Raw genomic sequence first — 14,656 nt, 5'->3', positions numbered from 1 at the left:
CACTCCGGATGATGGGGCTTGTAGTCCGCCGCTACGCCCGGAGCACCCTTTCCCGAAGAGACCGCGCCAGCTGCTCCCGACCGCCGCGACCTCCCCATGATGGCGGCGGCAGGGGCTGCCGCGCCCGCCTCCTCCCTTCCCATCATGGCGGCTCCCCGCGGCCGCTCACGTTGCCCTCCCGGGGAGGGCGGCCCTCCCTCCTCCCCGTCAGCTGACGCGGCGCGCGGTCACGTGACCGGGATCCGGGCTCGCGGGGCGCCCCGAAGGCGAAGTTGCCGTCGGCGAGGAAAAGGGCTTGCCGGCAGCCGGGTAAGCCCGGGGCGGCTGCTCCGTCGCGCTTCTGGTCGTGGGCCGCGGCCGGTGGCGCCTCGCTGCCCCCAGAAAAGAGCTCCCGGCCGCGGGGAAGGCTCCCCCGCCTCCCGGGCTGGCTTTGGGGTCGCGGGGCGGCGCGGCTCCTCCCCCTGCAATGATGGACAGGCGCTTCCCGTGCCCCCCCCCGAGAGGAGCCGATCGCCTGCCCCCGCCCCCGCCAGATGGGGCGTGGGTGGATCGCCGCTTGCTCGGCAGAAGAGGAGGAAACGCTGGCCAAAGAGAAGGCTGGCAGGAGGTCGGTTTAAAAATGGCAAAAGGCGATTGATTTATTGATTTAATTGATTGATTGATTGATTACCTGCCGTCAAGTCGTTTGCGACCCCGCGATTAACTGAGCGAGGTCAGCGCTCCCTTTTCCCACCGAGCCGCTGGTGCTTGTTACCAGACTTGGCCATCCTAAACTGCAGTAAAATCGCGCACCAAGTTTGCTGGAAAGAGGGAGGAAGCGACAGCCGGTCCTTGACTTGGACCGGCTCATAGGCCGATGGGGCGCGGTGGGGAAAAGGGACACCAGCTTTGGGGTGCTCTTTCAGGAGCCACAAACGGTGCTCTGAATTCTGCCTCGAAAGGGGACAGCAAGGCATGTCTTTCCTCTCTATATTTTTATTTTTTTATTTTTTCATCCATTCATTTGTGTCCAATTCTCAGAGACTGCCGGGACAAGTCCCTGCAGTTTTCTTGGCAGGTTTTTCAGAAGGGGTTTGCCATTGCCTGCTTCCCAGGGCTGAGAGAGAGGGACTGGCTCAAGGTCACCCAGCCGGCTTCGTGCCTAAAGGGGGACTAGAACTCTCGATCTCCCGCTTTCTAGTCCAGTGCCTTAACTGCTAGACCAAACTGGCTCTCAGAAGCGAAATACACATAACCTTACTGAATTCGATTACCTAGGACCCAGGAACTGGCTAATAGACAATCAAAATCCCTTGATTGTGAGTGATTAATACATTTAAACCAGGGGAAATAAAATTCTTCTGTATTATTAGGATATACCATCCATGGGGGGAGGGGGGATCATCTTGTCCATTACTGTAAAGCATTTTTCCACACATTTGCCAGCACAGGGAAATGTTCAAATCCTGTCCTGCTTTCCAAGATCTCGCTATAACCTAACTGGCTACAACCAATGAGAAAACTATCAACTCTTTATGTTTCAAGGTGTCTTTTTTGTTTGTTTATCCCCAAAACCTTAGTAAGGTCAATTTAGGATCTAATATAATGGCCTGGCTTGTGATCTGTTCTATTTAAGAACCATTTCAGTCCCAAAAGACAAATTAACTTTACAAGACCACCACATCTAATCATACACGTTTCTTTATATTTTCTCCAAGCACGTGGGATTTATATTAGGATACAGGTAGTCCTTGCTTAACAACCACAATTGGAACCAGAATTTTGGTTGCTAAGCGAAGCAGTCATTAAGTGAATCCAACCCAATTTTACAACCTTTTTGCAGCAGTCATTAAGCGAATCACCATGGGCATTAAGCAAACCACGTGGTTGTTAAGTGAATCACACAGTTCTCCATTGATTTTGCTTGCCAGAAGCCAGCTCAGAAGGTCAAAAATGGCGATCGTGTGATCACAGTCATAAATGTGAACAGGATGCCAAGCGTCCAAATTGTGATCACATGACTGTGGGGATGCTGCGACAGTCGTAAGTGTGAGTAGTGGTTGTAAGTTGGTTTTTTCCCGCACCGTCATAAGTCCAAACCATCACTAAACAAATGGCTGTTAAGTGAGGACTACCTGTATATATCACGTTAAGCTTCTTTGATGTTAAGGATTGTAAAGGAGGACGGAGATAGTCCTGAAGAAGATGGACATCAGTTGAGGCTTGCAGGAGAGGAAACAGTGAGAAAGAAACTTAAGGCTGCTTCACCTTGATGTTCTTCATATAACAGGAAGGAGAGAGAATCCTTGTCAGGTTTCCATGATTCTGTTATATTACCTTATAACAATAAAGTAAAAATCCATCTCTTCCAGTGTTGCCTGTTTCCTGATTTTGCCTACTTCAAAGGGCTGATAGACTGTCTATAAAACACTTTTGTTGAGTTTCCCCTAATTTTGGCTGAGAGTGATTTAAGAGATTTTCTAGGCCAATTAGGTAACAATAAAGTTAAATGCAAAGGGGCTTTTATAGATCGATCCGATTCCCCTATTGTTTTTAACCCATTCAACAGTTTGTCTTCTAATTCAGTAAATCATGGCTAAGCAAATCAAGGCTTGTATAATAGACAAAGCTAGCTTAAATATTGCCTCCTTCATGTTATCTCCATGCTGTTCCTTATAGTTGCCGCACACGTGTGCTTGAATGATGCCATCCAATAAATCCACTGTGGATGCTCCAATCCTTCAGTTTACCAACTGCTGGATTTTGAAGAATCATGACCTGCAAAGGTGAGGAATTCTATTCTTCCATCTTCTAAAGATTTAGAGATGAATCCCTTCCACACAAGTTCACTTTGAATGGAAATTGGTAAGAGAGCTATCACAAAGAATAGTCTACCAGTAGAAGAGAATATATGTAGCTCAGGGTTGAACTGTGGAGTCCTTGGGGTTCTCTAAGCTTGGTTGTTTTCCTGCAGATGTTTGGGTAATGAAACCAACCAAGCTCAGAGAACACCAAGGACTCCAAACAATGTTCTGCTGAAGTTAATGTGCTCCAGGTGGAAGGGAACAGATATACTTGTTGTTCCATTTATTTATACATAATACATAGATTTATATATTATATCTTTCACCATTTTGGTATACCACCCCAATCATTGAGTTTGAGCAACCCACAACAGTAAACTCCATCCATCTTCTCCAGAACTTTCCCCAAAAGGAAAACTTGGAGATCAGACAACCCCTAAGTCAAGAGAAGGCTCCCTTAGAAGCACCACTACCTGCCTCTTTCACCACCTGTTTACAATAAATAAAGCTTGATACAGCCAAGCCATTGTTTAGCAAAGTCTCTAGATGTTAACATCTTCAGTATGGAATAAATTACAGATGAGGTTCAAGCAGGGAACCGCCTTTGATGAATTGTATAAATTGCCAAAGGATAGATCAACTGGAACTTTTATCTAAGAGCTAATGAAGAGCTGGATTACTGGCTCCTTCTGTTTTCAGAGAGGATCTATGGGTAAGAGCTGGGAAGATCCTAAACCCAGAGAAGGTGTTCTTTGATGAGAAAAAGTCTGCAGATGTCCATCTGGACTGCAAAGGCAGCATCATTGCACCCGGCTTCATTGATGTACAAATCAATGGTAAGGCATTGCAACTGCTGTGGCTTAGGAGAAAGCCAAGGGTCCCAATCATCCAAGTGATGCAGAAATATTTGGTTGTACATTTTACTTGCTTGGACCATGCAAGAATCTGAGTCTTCATAGCTTTGCTGTAAAATCTGATTGCAAACAAAGAGAGTGGGGATTTTTATGGTCTATAGCTCGCAACAGCTCTAGCCAGCTTGGCTAAGGGAAGATACAGTTCAACACACCTACAAGGAAGCAATCTGAGGATTATGCTATAATCCCAGGGGTCCCCAACCCCCAGGCCACAGACTGGTACCGGTTCATGGCCTGTTAGGAACCAGGCCGCACAGCAGGAGGTGAGCGGTGGGCGAGCAAGCGAAGCTTCATTTACATATTCATTTACATACGTATTTACAGCCGCTCCCCATCGCTCGCATTACCGCCTGAGCTACGCACGCTTGAATCATCCAGAAACCATCCCCCCGCCCTTGGTCTGTGGAAAAATGGTCTTCCACAAAACAGGTCCCTGCTCCCCAAAAGGTTGGGGGCTGCCGCTGTAACCAACCTCATTCAGAATTGATAGGGAAAGGACAATTACATTTCCAAAGATGGATTGCCATTGGGAAGCCAAAGTTAAATTAATCCCATCACCTGTGGAGTATATTACCCAGGTGTACAACATGTTTTGCATAGAGGCAGCCCACTGGACAACCTAAATAGCAAGACTGGACAACTCCCTCTTCTGTCTTCTCCAATTTCTCAGGAGGTTTCGGAGTAGATTTTTCCCTGGCTACAGATGATGTGCAAGCAGGAATTTCAGTGGTTGGCCAGAAGATACTGTCCAGTGGAGTGACTTCATTTTGCCCAACTATGGTGACCTCACCAACCTCAGTCTATCACAAGGTGAGGTGATCCAAAGCTAAAACATGGATTGTGTTGATTTGGTGAACTGTGCAAACCTGGCCGCTGTAGTTTGTGAACCAGGGTTTATGGCTCAGCTTGTTGCGTGAAATTAGCCAGTTGGGGAAAAAACAGAGGAGAAAGTGCTTTGTATAACACATGGAGCACCTGGAGAAAAGGTGAGATCTGACTCTGGCTAGTAAAGAATTTTGAATTAGCCAGTTAAATCCAGGTCAAGCAAGCAATGGCTTGGTGTGATGTAAGTCCAGTTGCTGAATCAGATCATGTTCCTGCTTTAGCTGGGTGTGGGCAACCTATCAGCAACTTAGTAGATTTCTGTTTCTTCTGGTCTGCTTGGAATTGCAGAAATGAGCATGGAAGGATTGCCAAAATAATCAGAGGTCTAGGTTTAATAAGCTGAGTATGAGACTTGGTTCATATAATATCTTACACCACAATAGAGCTTGTTTTGTTTTGCATGCTGTATCAACAGCCATGATGAATCCTGGTTTACTATGGCTTAGCTTTCCCTGCTTTGCTTTCATCCCCTCCCCTTCCCTTTCTTGGGAGGTCCATCTCCCACATTTGTTCTTTTTGATCTGGTTTTATAATACAATATTGCTGAAGAAGTGAATTCAGCAAAGAAACAAGACTACATTTTATAGCCAAACGCTCACATGTGAGATTCAGTAATGGTCCCAATGTCTCCTCTCCTACTAGGTTCTGCCTCAGATCTGTGTACAAAATGGCGGGCCTCATGGAGCTGGTGTCCTAGGTGAATAAGAATCATTAATGGTTGTATCTGCTCATGGGGTAAGAAAGATAAAAATCCTTTGCAGCTTTCCCTAATCTGGTGCCTTCCAGAGGGGTCAACACCTTCAAGAACTCCAGGCCATCATGGCTAAGGGCTTGGAATTCTGGAAGTTCGTTTGTTGTTTGATCCAATTTGCTTAGGTGCCCATCTATCCAGGAAACTCTAGGACAGCCTTTCTCAACCTTTTGACCCTGGAGGAACCCTTGAAATCTTTTTCAGGCCTCAGGGAAGGAACCCCTGCACATTCAGGCTCAAATGTAGTCCAGAAATTACAAAATTATTCCATTTGTTTCATGGGTAGGTTGGTATATATGCATTCACAGTATTCTTAAACTAAAAATGAAGGATGAAACTTACCTCTTTCATGTGAAGTTGCCCGAATTTGAAATAATTTTTTAAATAAATCGTGATCTCCCAGGGCCTTTCCCAGGCTAATGACCTCTCATGGAACTCTAGGGTGCCACGGAGCCCTGGTTGAGAAACGCTGCTCTGGGAAGTGAACAAAATAAAAACAGAATTTCAATAAAGAAAAAAAAAATGAAACTGCATCAAGGCTCAATAAAAACACAAAAACTACTACACATTCACCCATAGCAGAGCTTCCATACTAACATCCCCACTCCAGTGCCTGTGGGAGGAGTCAGGTCTTCACAGCCTTGCAAAGGGCCAGTAGAGTAGAGGCTGTCCATATTTCAGCAGACGTCGTAACCCCAACCCATTTGGTGATCCTGTTCCTTTGGAATTAGGGGCCAAGGTGTTCTTGGTACCCATCTGAGAGGGGTATAGCAAAGTCAGGCCCACTTGTTCATCTGCCAAGTTCAGAGAAGAAACTATCCCAAGGCAAATTTTGGAGGTTAGATGGAAGAGGGCTGTTATAATCTTACTCCCACACAGGGGTGAAGCTAGGGGGAAATTCATTTTAAGAATGAGATGATGATGCCATGGTGGCCAGTTTGATTATATTATTAGTGGGAAATCATGGATTAGGAGAACCCAATTTATCTATATATGTAAATTACTCTGGACTGATTAATGGCTTGACTGATTTTGGCTGTGAATCAGTTGGAGTTTGTGGCATTCTTGATGCTTTCTGAGCTTGGTAGTCTGCTTGCAGATGTTTCATTAGCCAACCAGGGAACATCATCAGTGCGAGGGAGTGTGGAGTTTGCTGCTTGTTTATATTCAGTAGGTTGACCTGCCAGTGTTGGTGGGGAAGTGGGTTCTTCTCTGGTGGTTCCTTGAATAGAGTATTGTTTTCTGCCTGATTGTTTGTCTGGTGTTGATCCCTCACTAGCACTGATGACATTACCTAGTTGGGTAATGAAACATCTGCAGGCCAACCACCAAGCTCAGAGAGCACCAAGGACTCCACAGTTCAAGCATGAGCTACAGATCTTCTGTTCTATTGGAATCACTTGGAGTTTGTCATAGGCCTCCTGCACCCATATTATAATCTTCACTGGTCCAGGTGTCCATACAAGCTTGCATCATCCTGTTCCATAGCTTCAGATGCCTTTCTTTCTCCTTCGGCAGGGGTTCATCTGGAGGGTCCATTCATCAGCAAAGAGAAAAAGGGGGCTCACCCAGAGCATTACCTCCGTACTTTTGAGTTGGGAGCCTTTCAGGATTTGCTCGCCATGTATGGGAGCCTGGACTGTGTCCGGATTGTCACCTTAGCACCTGAGATGAAACGCAGCAGCGAAGTGATCCGGGAGCTGACCAAAAGAGGCATCTGCGTATCACTGGGTAAACTTTGTCCCTGGACACTGAAGGAAAGATTAAGGTTTAGGATTCAGAGGGTCCAGTCTGTTTTGGACACCGTGCTATGGGAAGCAGAGGCATTCGTAGCGAATCACACTGACACCAAAATGATGATGCGGGCATGATGACATCATCACACCACTGTAGCATGCAGTTACATTCTTGCATCAGGACAGAAGTTGTGGCATTTTCACAATGACATGCACGTGTTATCTTTTGACCCCCTAAAGACAGTGGCCACAGTGGGAACACTAACAATGCCCCCTGTGTGGCCAGAAGGAACATTTAGTTTGAAGAGTAGTAATCCTTAAAGTGGATCTGTTTTATTCACCAAATGTCAGGTCAAGGGCTAAGTCCTGCCTCCAGTTGGGCAGGGCTAGCAGTGGCAAAATGTCTGCACTTTCTCTCTCATTTGCCTCTCCTGCAAAAATGGGACAAATAAAATGAAACATGGTTAAACCATATTCAACTGAAACCTGAGACTTTCTTAAACCACATTTCCCCAACTGGCTAACTGACAGGAAAAAGTGAACAATCTGAGGATGTGTGGGCTGCCATTAAACCCCCTCACCCACAAGTGGGCCCTCTGGATCCAGAGCAATGGCTGTTTTAGATTTGGGAAAACCGAAATTGAAATAAAAAAACCAATCTTTATTTCATGTTCTGGTTTCCTTAGATCCAAAATGGCAGCCGCTCATGAAGGCACATCTGAACCTCCAATATGTTCACATGTCCCTGTTAACCCTTTCCTGTGCCTTAGCCTGTTGGTTGAACACAGCCAAAATGATCATTTTGGCAAACAGATGTTTTGCCACTTTTGAAAAGGGATTAAAAATTGCATCCCTGGATTTAGGGTGTGATAGATCGCAATAGAGGTAGCAATATCAAAGGGTTGTTCTAGATTGGTGTTTCTCAACCTTGGCAACTTTAAGATGTGTGGACTTCAACTCCCAGGATTCCCCAGCCAGAATTCTGGGAGTTGAAGTCCACACGTCTTAAAGTTGCCAAGGTTGAGAAACACTGTTCTAGATGATTCAATAGACCAGAAAAGGCCCCAAAGGGGCATTAAGTAGAGTTGTTTTCATTTCTTTCTAGGTCACTCTGTGGCTAATCTATCTCAGGCCGAGGAAGCCGTTCATCAGGGAGCCACTTTCATTACTCACCTCTTCAATGCCATGTTACCGGTAAGTAGTATTACTAGGGCATCTACTCACCGTAAGTAGTAGTAACACTGGGAATGTTGAGCAAGTTCCCACTGCCAGCATCTTAGTGAGAACCTCTAAGTGTTTTTGGGTTTCACTCCTGGCAGATCTTTACATCTTCTTACCGAGACCAGAATAATTAGTGATGGTATCTTTATTTTATTTATTTTTTATTTACTAAATTTTGCCACCACCTATCTCCCTCCAAAGGGGGGGACTCTGGGCAGTTTACAATAAGATCCCCTTGCATGAATAATGCCAGTTACATCATTTGCATTGTTTGGGTGATGACATCAAGATGCAGCTGACTAATTTGCATCGCATAAATGGCATACATCACAGCAAAAATTTGGCCAGCTGCACGTGAAGTCCACTGCAAGTCCAGTAAATCAAAGTCTCCTTTTATTATATATTTGCATAATTACCCTATGTATTTATGCTTTTGACCTTCTACAGCCTGGGTGTAAATTTCTCCCATTCAAGCTTTTGCTTAATGGGTTTTATTTTTATTTTTTTTAGAAAAGGTAATCTTGGAGAAGTTTTATGGCTGTTGAAGTAGTTGAGCACCCACATCTTATGGTGATAGACTCTGCCAAGCAAGTTTAAGGCTCCCTTGGTCCTCCTATCCAGTTTCTTTAATAATTCGATTGGTGTTTTTTATACATTGGTTATATTTACAAACAAATATAATCAAATTAACTCCTGGGGGGTTGCGCATTTAGGTATGTGATCCCCATTCTGAGGAGACTGTCCAGATAGTGTGGTCCAGGCAAGAAATGGAAGAGGAGGTTTTGCAGCCTCTTGTTCCTAATCCATGGACCCACTGTGTTGTGTTTTGACATTCCTTGTGCAGTTTCATCATCGAGACCCCGGGATCGTGGGACTTCTCACGAGTGACAAGATTCCTCCTGGTCAGCAAGTGTTTTATGGCATGATCTCAGATGGGATCCACACGAATCCTGCTGCTCTGCGAATCGCGCACCGGGCCCACCCTGAAGGTTTGTCTCCACAAGGAGGACAGTTCCCAAAAGATGAGAAGGGGCATCTTTTTAGTTGGTTTGCCTCAATATTGTCTGGAGATCTTGAGAGGGTTTTGATATAAAGGAGGAGGACATCAAAGAGAGAACGTGGTTCACTCAAACTAAGCTGTGGTTTGTTTTAAGGTTGGTTTGAGGACACTTCCATGACCATGTTTACATATAATACATAAGCTGCAAATGGCTGGGTTCATTCATTGTGGTACGTGAAAACAGAACTAACCATGCTATGGCTTAGTGCAACACCAAGGTTATTTTCTGATGGAATTAACTGGCCCAAATCATCCCTCCTTAGGGCTGGTCCTGGTGACAGATGCCATCCCAGCAATGGGACTTCCCCCAGGCAGACACACGCTGGGCCAGCTGGTGGTAGAGGTAGAAGGAATGAACACCTACATTGCAGGTAAGGGCACTCCTAGACTGCAGTCTGATTTAGCCCCTCAAACATTGGGCTGATTTTTCCCTAAGCTTTTCCCCAAGACCCAGAATGGTCCCCTCAGCAAACCACTGAGCTGGACCACAGTTCCCATCATCCCCACCCATCTGTCTTTGCATTTAGCTGATTGTTTTTCTCTGTCTCCTCCTTACACCTCTTTCCAGGTACCAAAACACTGAGTGGAAGCATCTCCACCATGGACACCTGTGTCCGGCATTTCAGAGAAGCCACCGGTAAGGAGATTCTGGCTTACTAGAACAGGGAGTTGCCCTCTCCCAGGAAGCCAGATCTTTTTTTCAATCCATTCAGTCACGTCTGATTCTCAGATACTGCCTGGACGAGTCCCTGCAGTTTGCTTGGCAAGGTTTTTCGGAAGTGATTTGCCATTGCCTCCTTCCTAGGGCTGAGAGGGAGGGACTGGCCCAAGGTCACCCAGCTGGCTTTGTGCCCAAGGCAAGAGTAGAACTCTCGATCTCCCAGTTTCTAGCCTGGTGACTTAACCACAACACCAAACTGGGTATTTATTTGTAGCCCCCAAAGGGATGGCCCTCTTGATGACTCAACTCTCTCTCCAACCTGTTACTTTTCAGTAACCAGAAAGACCAAAAATGGGGTTGGTGTTTCTGAGAGTTGGGATTTCCTGATTTCTGAGCTGTACCAGGTTGGGGAAGGCTGTTCCATCTTAAACAAGCTACCTTTTCAATAGCTGTGGTTGCCTATGCTAAACCATGGTTTAAGTGTAGTTTCTAGAATAGGTCACAACTGGCTGGGTTTGCATAACCTTCTAAGCCATAAACTATGATTTTCAGTCTACAAAGGGTTGGGTTCACATGAAACACTAATCCAAAACAAAATAAACCACATGGCTACTGTGTCATGTGAACTTGTTCACTAGTAATATTGCAGCAGAAATACTGGGAGATTCACTTTTTGTTGTATGAATCCATGTTTATGTATTTATTTTATTTATTTATTGATCACATTTATATAGCCGCCTATCTCACAGTAAGGTGACTCTAGGCGGCTTACAATAAAATCCATCATAAAAACTAAACGTTAAAAACTACAATTAAAAGACATCAACAATATTATTAATAACAGGATAGTGGAGAAAACTGATGTTATATTATGTTATATTTTCTGTGCATTCTCAGAGCAGCACAGGTGTCTCTGTTCCAGATTACAGGTGAGGGCATTTGAAAGAATATGCTTCTCTGCACAAAAATGAATAAAAATCCATGCTTTTTGGAAAGTTGGCATGGCAGGGAGAAGGGTCTCAGCATTATCTTCTGCATGTCTGCAGACATGCCTAAAAAAGACAAGATTTGCATAGAGACACAGTCAGTCGTGGGATTCACCTGCCTATTCAGAAGTGGAATGGCCCAGACCCTGCTTTCCTTGCCAAATTGAAGAACCCTTTGCCGTTGCTGATTTTAATTACTGTAAAAAAAAACAAAATTGTCCTTTTCTCTTTGCAGCTTGTACAATAGAAACAGCCCTGGAGGCAGCCTCTCTCCATCCTGCTCAGCTCTTAAATATCGAGGACCGAAAGGGAACCTTGGATTATGACAGTGATGCAGGTATTTTATTTTTACTTTTGTAAGGATTGCATTTGGATCACAGTTTTTCTGTGGGAGCTCAGCATGGAATCCATTGAGAACCCTGTGAGGTCGGCTGAGCTGAAAAAGAGGGGCTGAGCTAAAGTCAGCCAGAGAGCTTCTGTGGCTGAAGGGGGACTGGATCTGGATCTCCCTGGTCCTGGTCCAACCCCTTCACCACTACTCTACTCTTCACAGGTTCTTGATGGTGGGGGAATCCAAACCATGTATCTCCTACCCTCCTGTTCCACCTTCCACCCTTCAGAAGTTAGGTGTGTTGTAAGGATTGCAGCCTTCTTGCCCAAGGCACTCATGGAATTCTCTCCCTGGAGAGGCCCATCTGCCTCCTTCTCTGCTGAATGAAGAATTATGGGAGGTGTAGTCTAACCCATTGTGAGGACTCCAGTTGGGGTTGGCTGGAAATGTTATGTCCATCTCTCCTATATTGTAGGGCAGTGTTTCTCAACCTCAGCTGTGTTAGGGTGTGTGGACTTCAACTCCCAGAATTCCCCAGCCAGCATGGCTGGCTGGGGAATTCTGAGAGTTGAAGTCCACACTCCTTAACACGACTGAGATTGAGGAACACTGTAGTAGAGCCTGGATGAGTTGGATACCAGGTCCCAAAATTCCTAGCAACAATCATAGGCTGGGGAATTACATGAGTTCTGATATAGACACTATTTGGAGGCATCAAGTTGGAGAAATCTGATCTACTGCATTTATGATCCGTTTTTTTAAATCGTGGGATCCAAAGTAGGATTCCCTGGTGATCTTCCCTCCAGATACCAAGGAGCCCAGACCAACTTAGCTTCAACAAAGGAAATCCAGAGCTATTTTCAGAGCATGCAATCCTGTTTGCAGGCCAATATTGGCTTGAGGCATCCTGTATTTCTGAAAGGGGGAGTATCCTTGTTTCATGCACTGAGAATATATGGTCTGTGTGCCAAAGACCCGAAGGTCAATTCCTGGTGCCTCAAATTGGAAAAAATGAAAGCCTCAAGGAGCAGATGATTGGATAGCATTGCTCTGGAGAATGACTGTGAGTTAGAGACAATAACAATCAGCTTGGCTATCAAAAAGCTTCCTCATGCTTAGAGATCCTACATCATCCTGTCCCAACCTGACACTCTCCAAATGCATTTGGAATTGCAGCTCCCAGAATTCCACACCCAGCATGGCCAAAGGAAATGTTGGGAATTAGGGCCCCCAATCCATCCTTCTTCCGGGGTTTAAGAGGCAATTAGCACAGGCATGGCGGGAATCTTTGGCTTGGAGCGAGAGGCATCACTTCCTCTTTCCTACAGATTTTGTGTTGCTGGATGAGAGTCTCCATGTACGGGCCACTTATATTGCTGGCGAAGAGGTCTGGAGACAAGGTGACTTCACCATCTGAAGCTGGTGCAGAGATGGACAGGCAGGACTTCAGACTAAAGGCAGAGAGGGACTTGGAGTGGCACGCAGCTCCGTTTTCCCCTAAGGCCTTCTGGTTTTGCCTCCTTTTCCACCACAGTCTCTCTCTCTCAAAGACTCCTGCAAAAATGGTAGCACTGGCTGCCCTCCTTCCTACAGAGCATGATGGAACTTTTCTCCTCAACTTGATCCAGGTGGCTGTCCCACAAACGCCAGCTGGGGCTCCTTTCAGAGCTTGACGGGAACTTTTCTCGCTGTGCTAATCAACAGACTTACTGCTACTGGGGAACAGCAGCCATTTTTTTCCCAGAGTGCCTCTCTCTTTCTCTTTCAGTGCAACCCCTTTAATATTTGGATGGAGCTTTGCAAAGGGGTTTGAGTGAACCATCGTCTGCCTTGTCCTCAGTTAAAGCCAATTCTATGCAGTACTGTTATAGCTGGCTGGATTTGCCTAAGCATCTGAGCCGGAAATCTGAGGTGAAGTGAAACTCCAAGACAGTGTGCACCCTGCAAAAATCATTTTTTGGCAGCCTGGGAGCTGTTTCTGACCACAGTTGCTGAAATCAGTAGTATGGTTTAGTTCCGTTTTAAGCTGGAAAGGACAAGAACATTAATGAACATCCTAAAATAGGTTCAACTTTTTCTTAAAGCCTCCCAAACTCTCCCCACACTACAGAAAGAAAATCTCAGCTCCACACAATTGTATGATTAATCCAAAGCCAAACAAACACTATTGTGGCTTAACATTGACATTAATCTTCCCAGATGAATATTCTGTGATTATTTAAAATAATGTTTCATTTCAAGGGGGCCTCTCTCAAATCTGGCAGGTTAGTCTATGTTTTCCTTCTATTTTTCGCATGTTGTCATCTGGATTACTTTCGCTGCCCCATGGATTGGCAAAGATGGAAGTTCACATTGTTCATTTATGTCTTCTGGAAACCATCAGCAAGGTATCTGCTGCAATAAGTGAGCCATGCAAAGAGCCCTTTGTACAGCTGGACAAAATTGTCCAACTCAAATCAGATGTAATAAAACCTCTTCTGGGGGATCCATTTGGACCCTAGTGCAGGGTTTCTCCACCTCAGCAACTTTAAGCTATGTGACTTCAACACCCAGAATTCTCCACCCAGCATGCTGGCTGGGAAATTCTGGGAGTCCACACATAAGTTGCTGAGGTTGAGAAACCCTCCTGTAGACCACCGGCACACAAGCCAGGATTAATGCCATTAGAACAACCATTACATCTGAAACACATTAAAATTGGAGTTTCTCAGTCTTACGGGCTTAACCAGTCAGTGGTTAAGCTGTTGTTTTTTTAATTACTAAATATTGAAACAAAATACTCAATAGAAGAGGGAACTTTTAAAAAAGGAATTTAAGAGGTAAAAACCCTCCAAGAGGGGTTTGTAACCTTTTTGTGCCACAGATCCCTTTTAAAGTCTGGTGAAACCTACAGACCCTTTGTTGGGAAAATGTTTTTAAATGCATAAAATAAAATATATAGATTCAGATTGTATTACAAAGGAAACCAAGTATGCTGAAATGCAGTTATGAAAATATTAAAAAAGAACAAATATGCACCACAGTAATATATGTGCTTCTTTATTAATCCATTAAGTCAATAATGACAATACCCTTTTTAAGAGTATAATTTTAGATAGTGAGATTCATTGACTTGAACAAACATTTTTGGAGTCTTGAGGCCATACATACTTGGTCCTACATACCCTATTGAGTGAAAAGCTAATGTATATTTCAGTTAGAGGTTTGTGGAAATAAAGTTATAATCTTTTTGCTGTCCAAGATTAAGAACCCCCTGAAATCTATCCACAGACATCCAAGGGGTCAGTGTCCCTCCAGGTTAATCTTTGCTCTAGGAGTATGTATTTGG

The 14,656-nt window shown here is 44.8% G+C and overlaps 1 protein-coding gene across 1 annotated transcript; it reads left to right on the top strand.

Moving 5' to 3' along the window:
• Positions 1-234: 234 nt before the first annotated feature.
• On the top strand, positions 235-14,398 carry AMDHD2 (amidohydrolase domain containing 2). Its single transcript, XM_063315222.1, has 12 exons — positions 235-309; positions 2,659-2,765; positions 3,483-3,619; positions 4,368-4,507; positions 5,225-5,279; positions 6,852-7,064; positions 8,175-8,263; positions 9,135-9,279; positions 9,614-9,721; positions 9,919-9,987; positions 11,233-11,334; positions 12,657-14,398. Exons 2-12 carry the CDS (start codon positions 2,680-2,682, stop codon positions 12,743-12,745), a joined length of 1,233 nt encoding a protein of 410 aa, XP_063171292.1. The 5' UTR covers positions 235-309; positions 2,659-2,679; the 3' UTR covers positions 12,746-14,398.
• The last annotated feature ends 258 nt before the right edge of the window (positions 14,399-14,656 follow it).

This window comes from Candoia aspera, chromosome 14 (genome assembly GCF_035149785.1).
Source record: "Candoia aspera isolate rCanAsp1 chromosome 14, rCanAsp1.hap2, whole genome shotgun sequence".
Lineage (NCBI taxonomy): Eukaryota > Metazoa > Chordata > Lepidosauria > Squamata > Boidae > Candoia > Candoia aspera.
Note: the sequence above shows the minus strand (reverse complement) of the source record. Positions and strands in the feature narration are given on the sequence as shown.

Coding starts and splice junctions, on each gene's coding strand:
- AMDHD2 (XM_063315222.1), top strand. CDS start 2,680: ATGATGCCATCCAATAAATCCACTGTGGATGCTCCAATCCTTCAGTTT. Junction 8,264..9,134: donor TCTTCAATGCCATGTTACCG/GTAAGTAGTATT, acceptor TTCCTTGTGCAG/TTTCATCATCGAGACCCCGG. Junction 9,280..9,613: donor GCACCGGGCCCACCCTGAAG/GTTTGTCTCCAC, acceptor ATCCCTCCTTAG/GGCTGGTCCTGGTGACAGAT.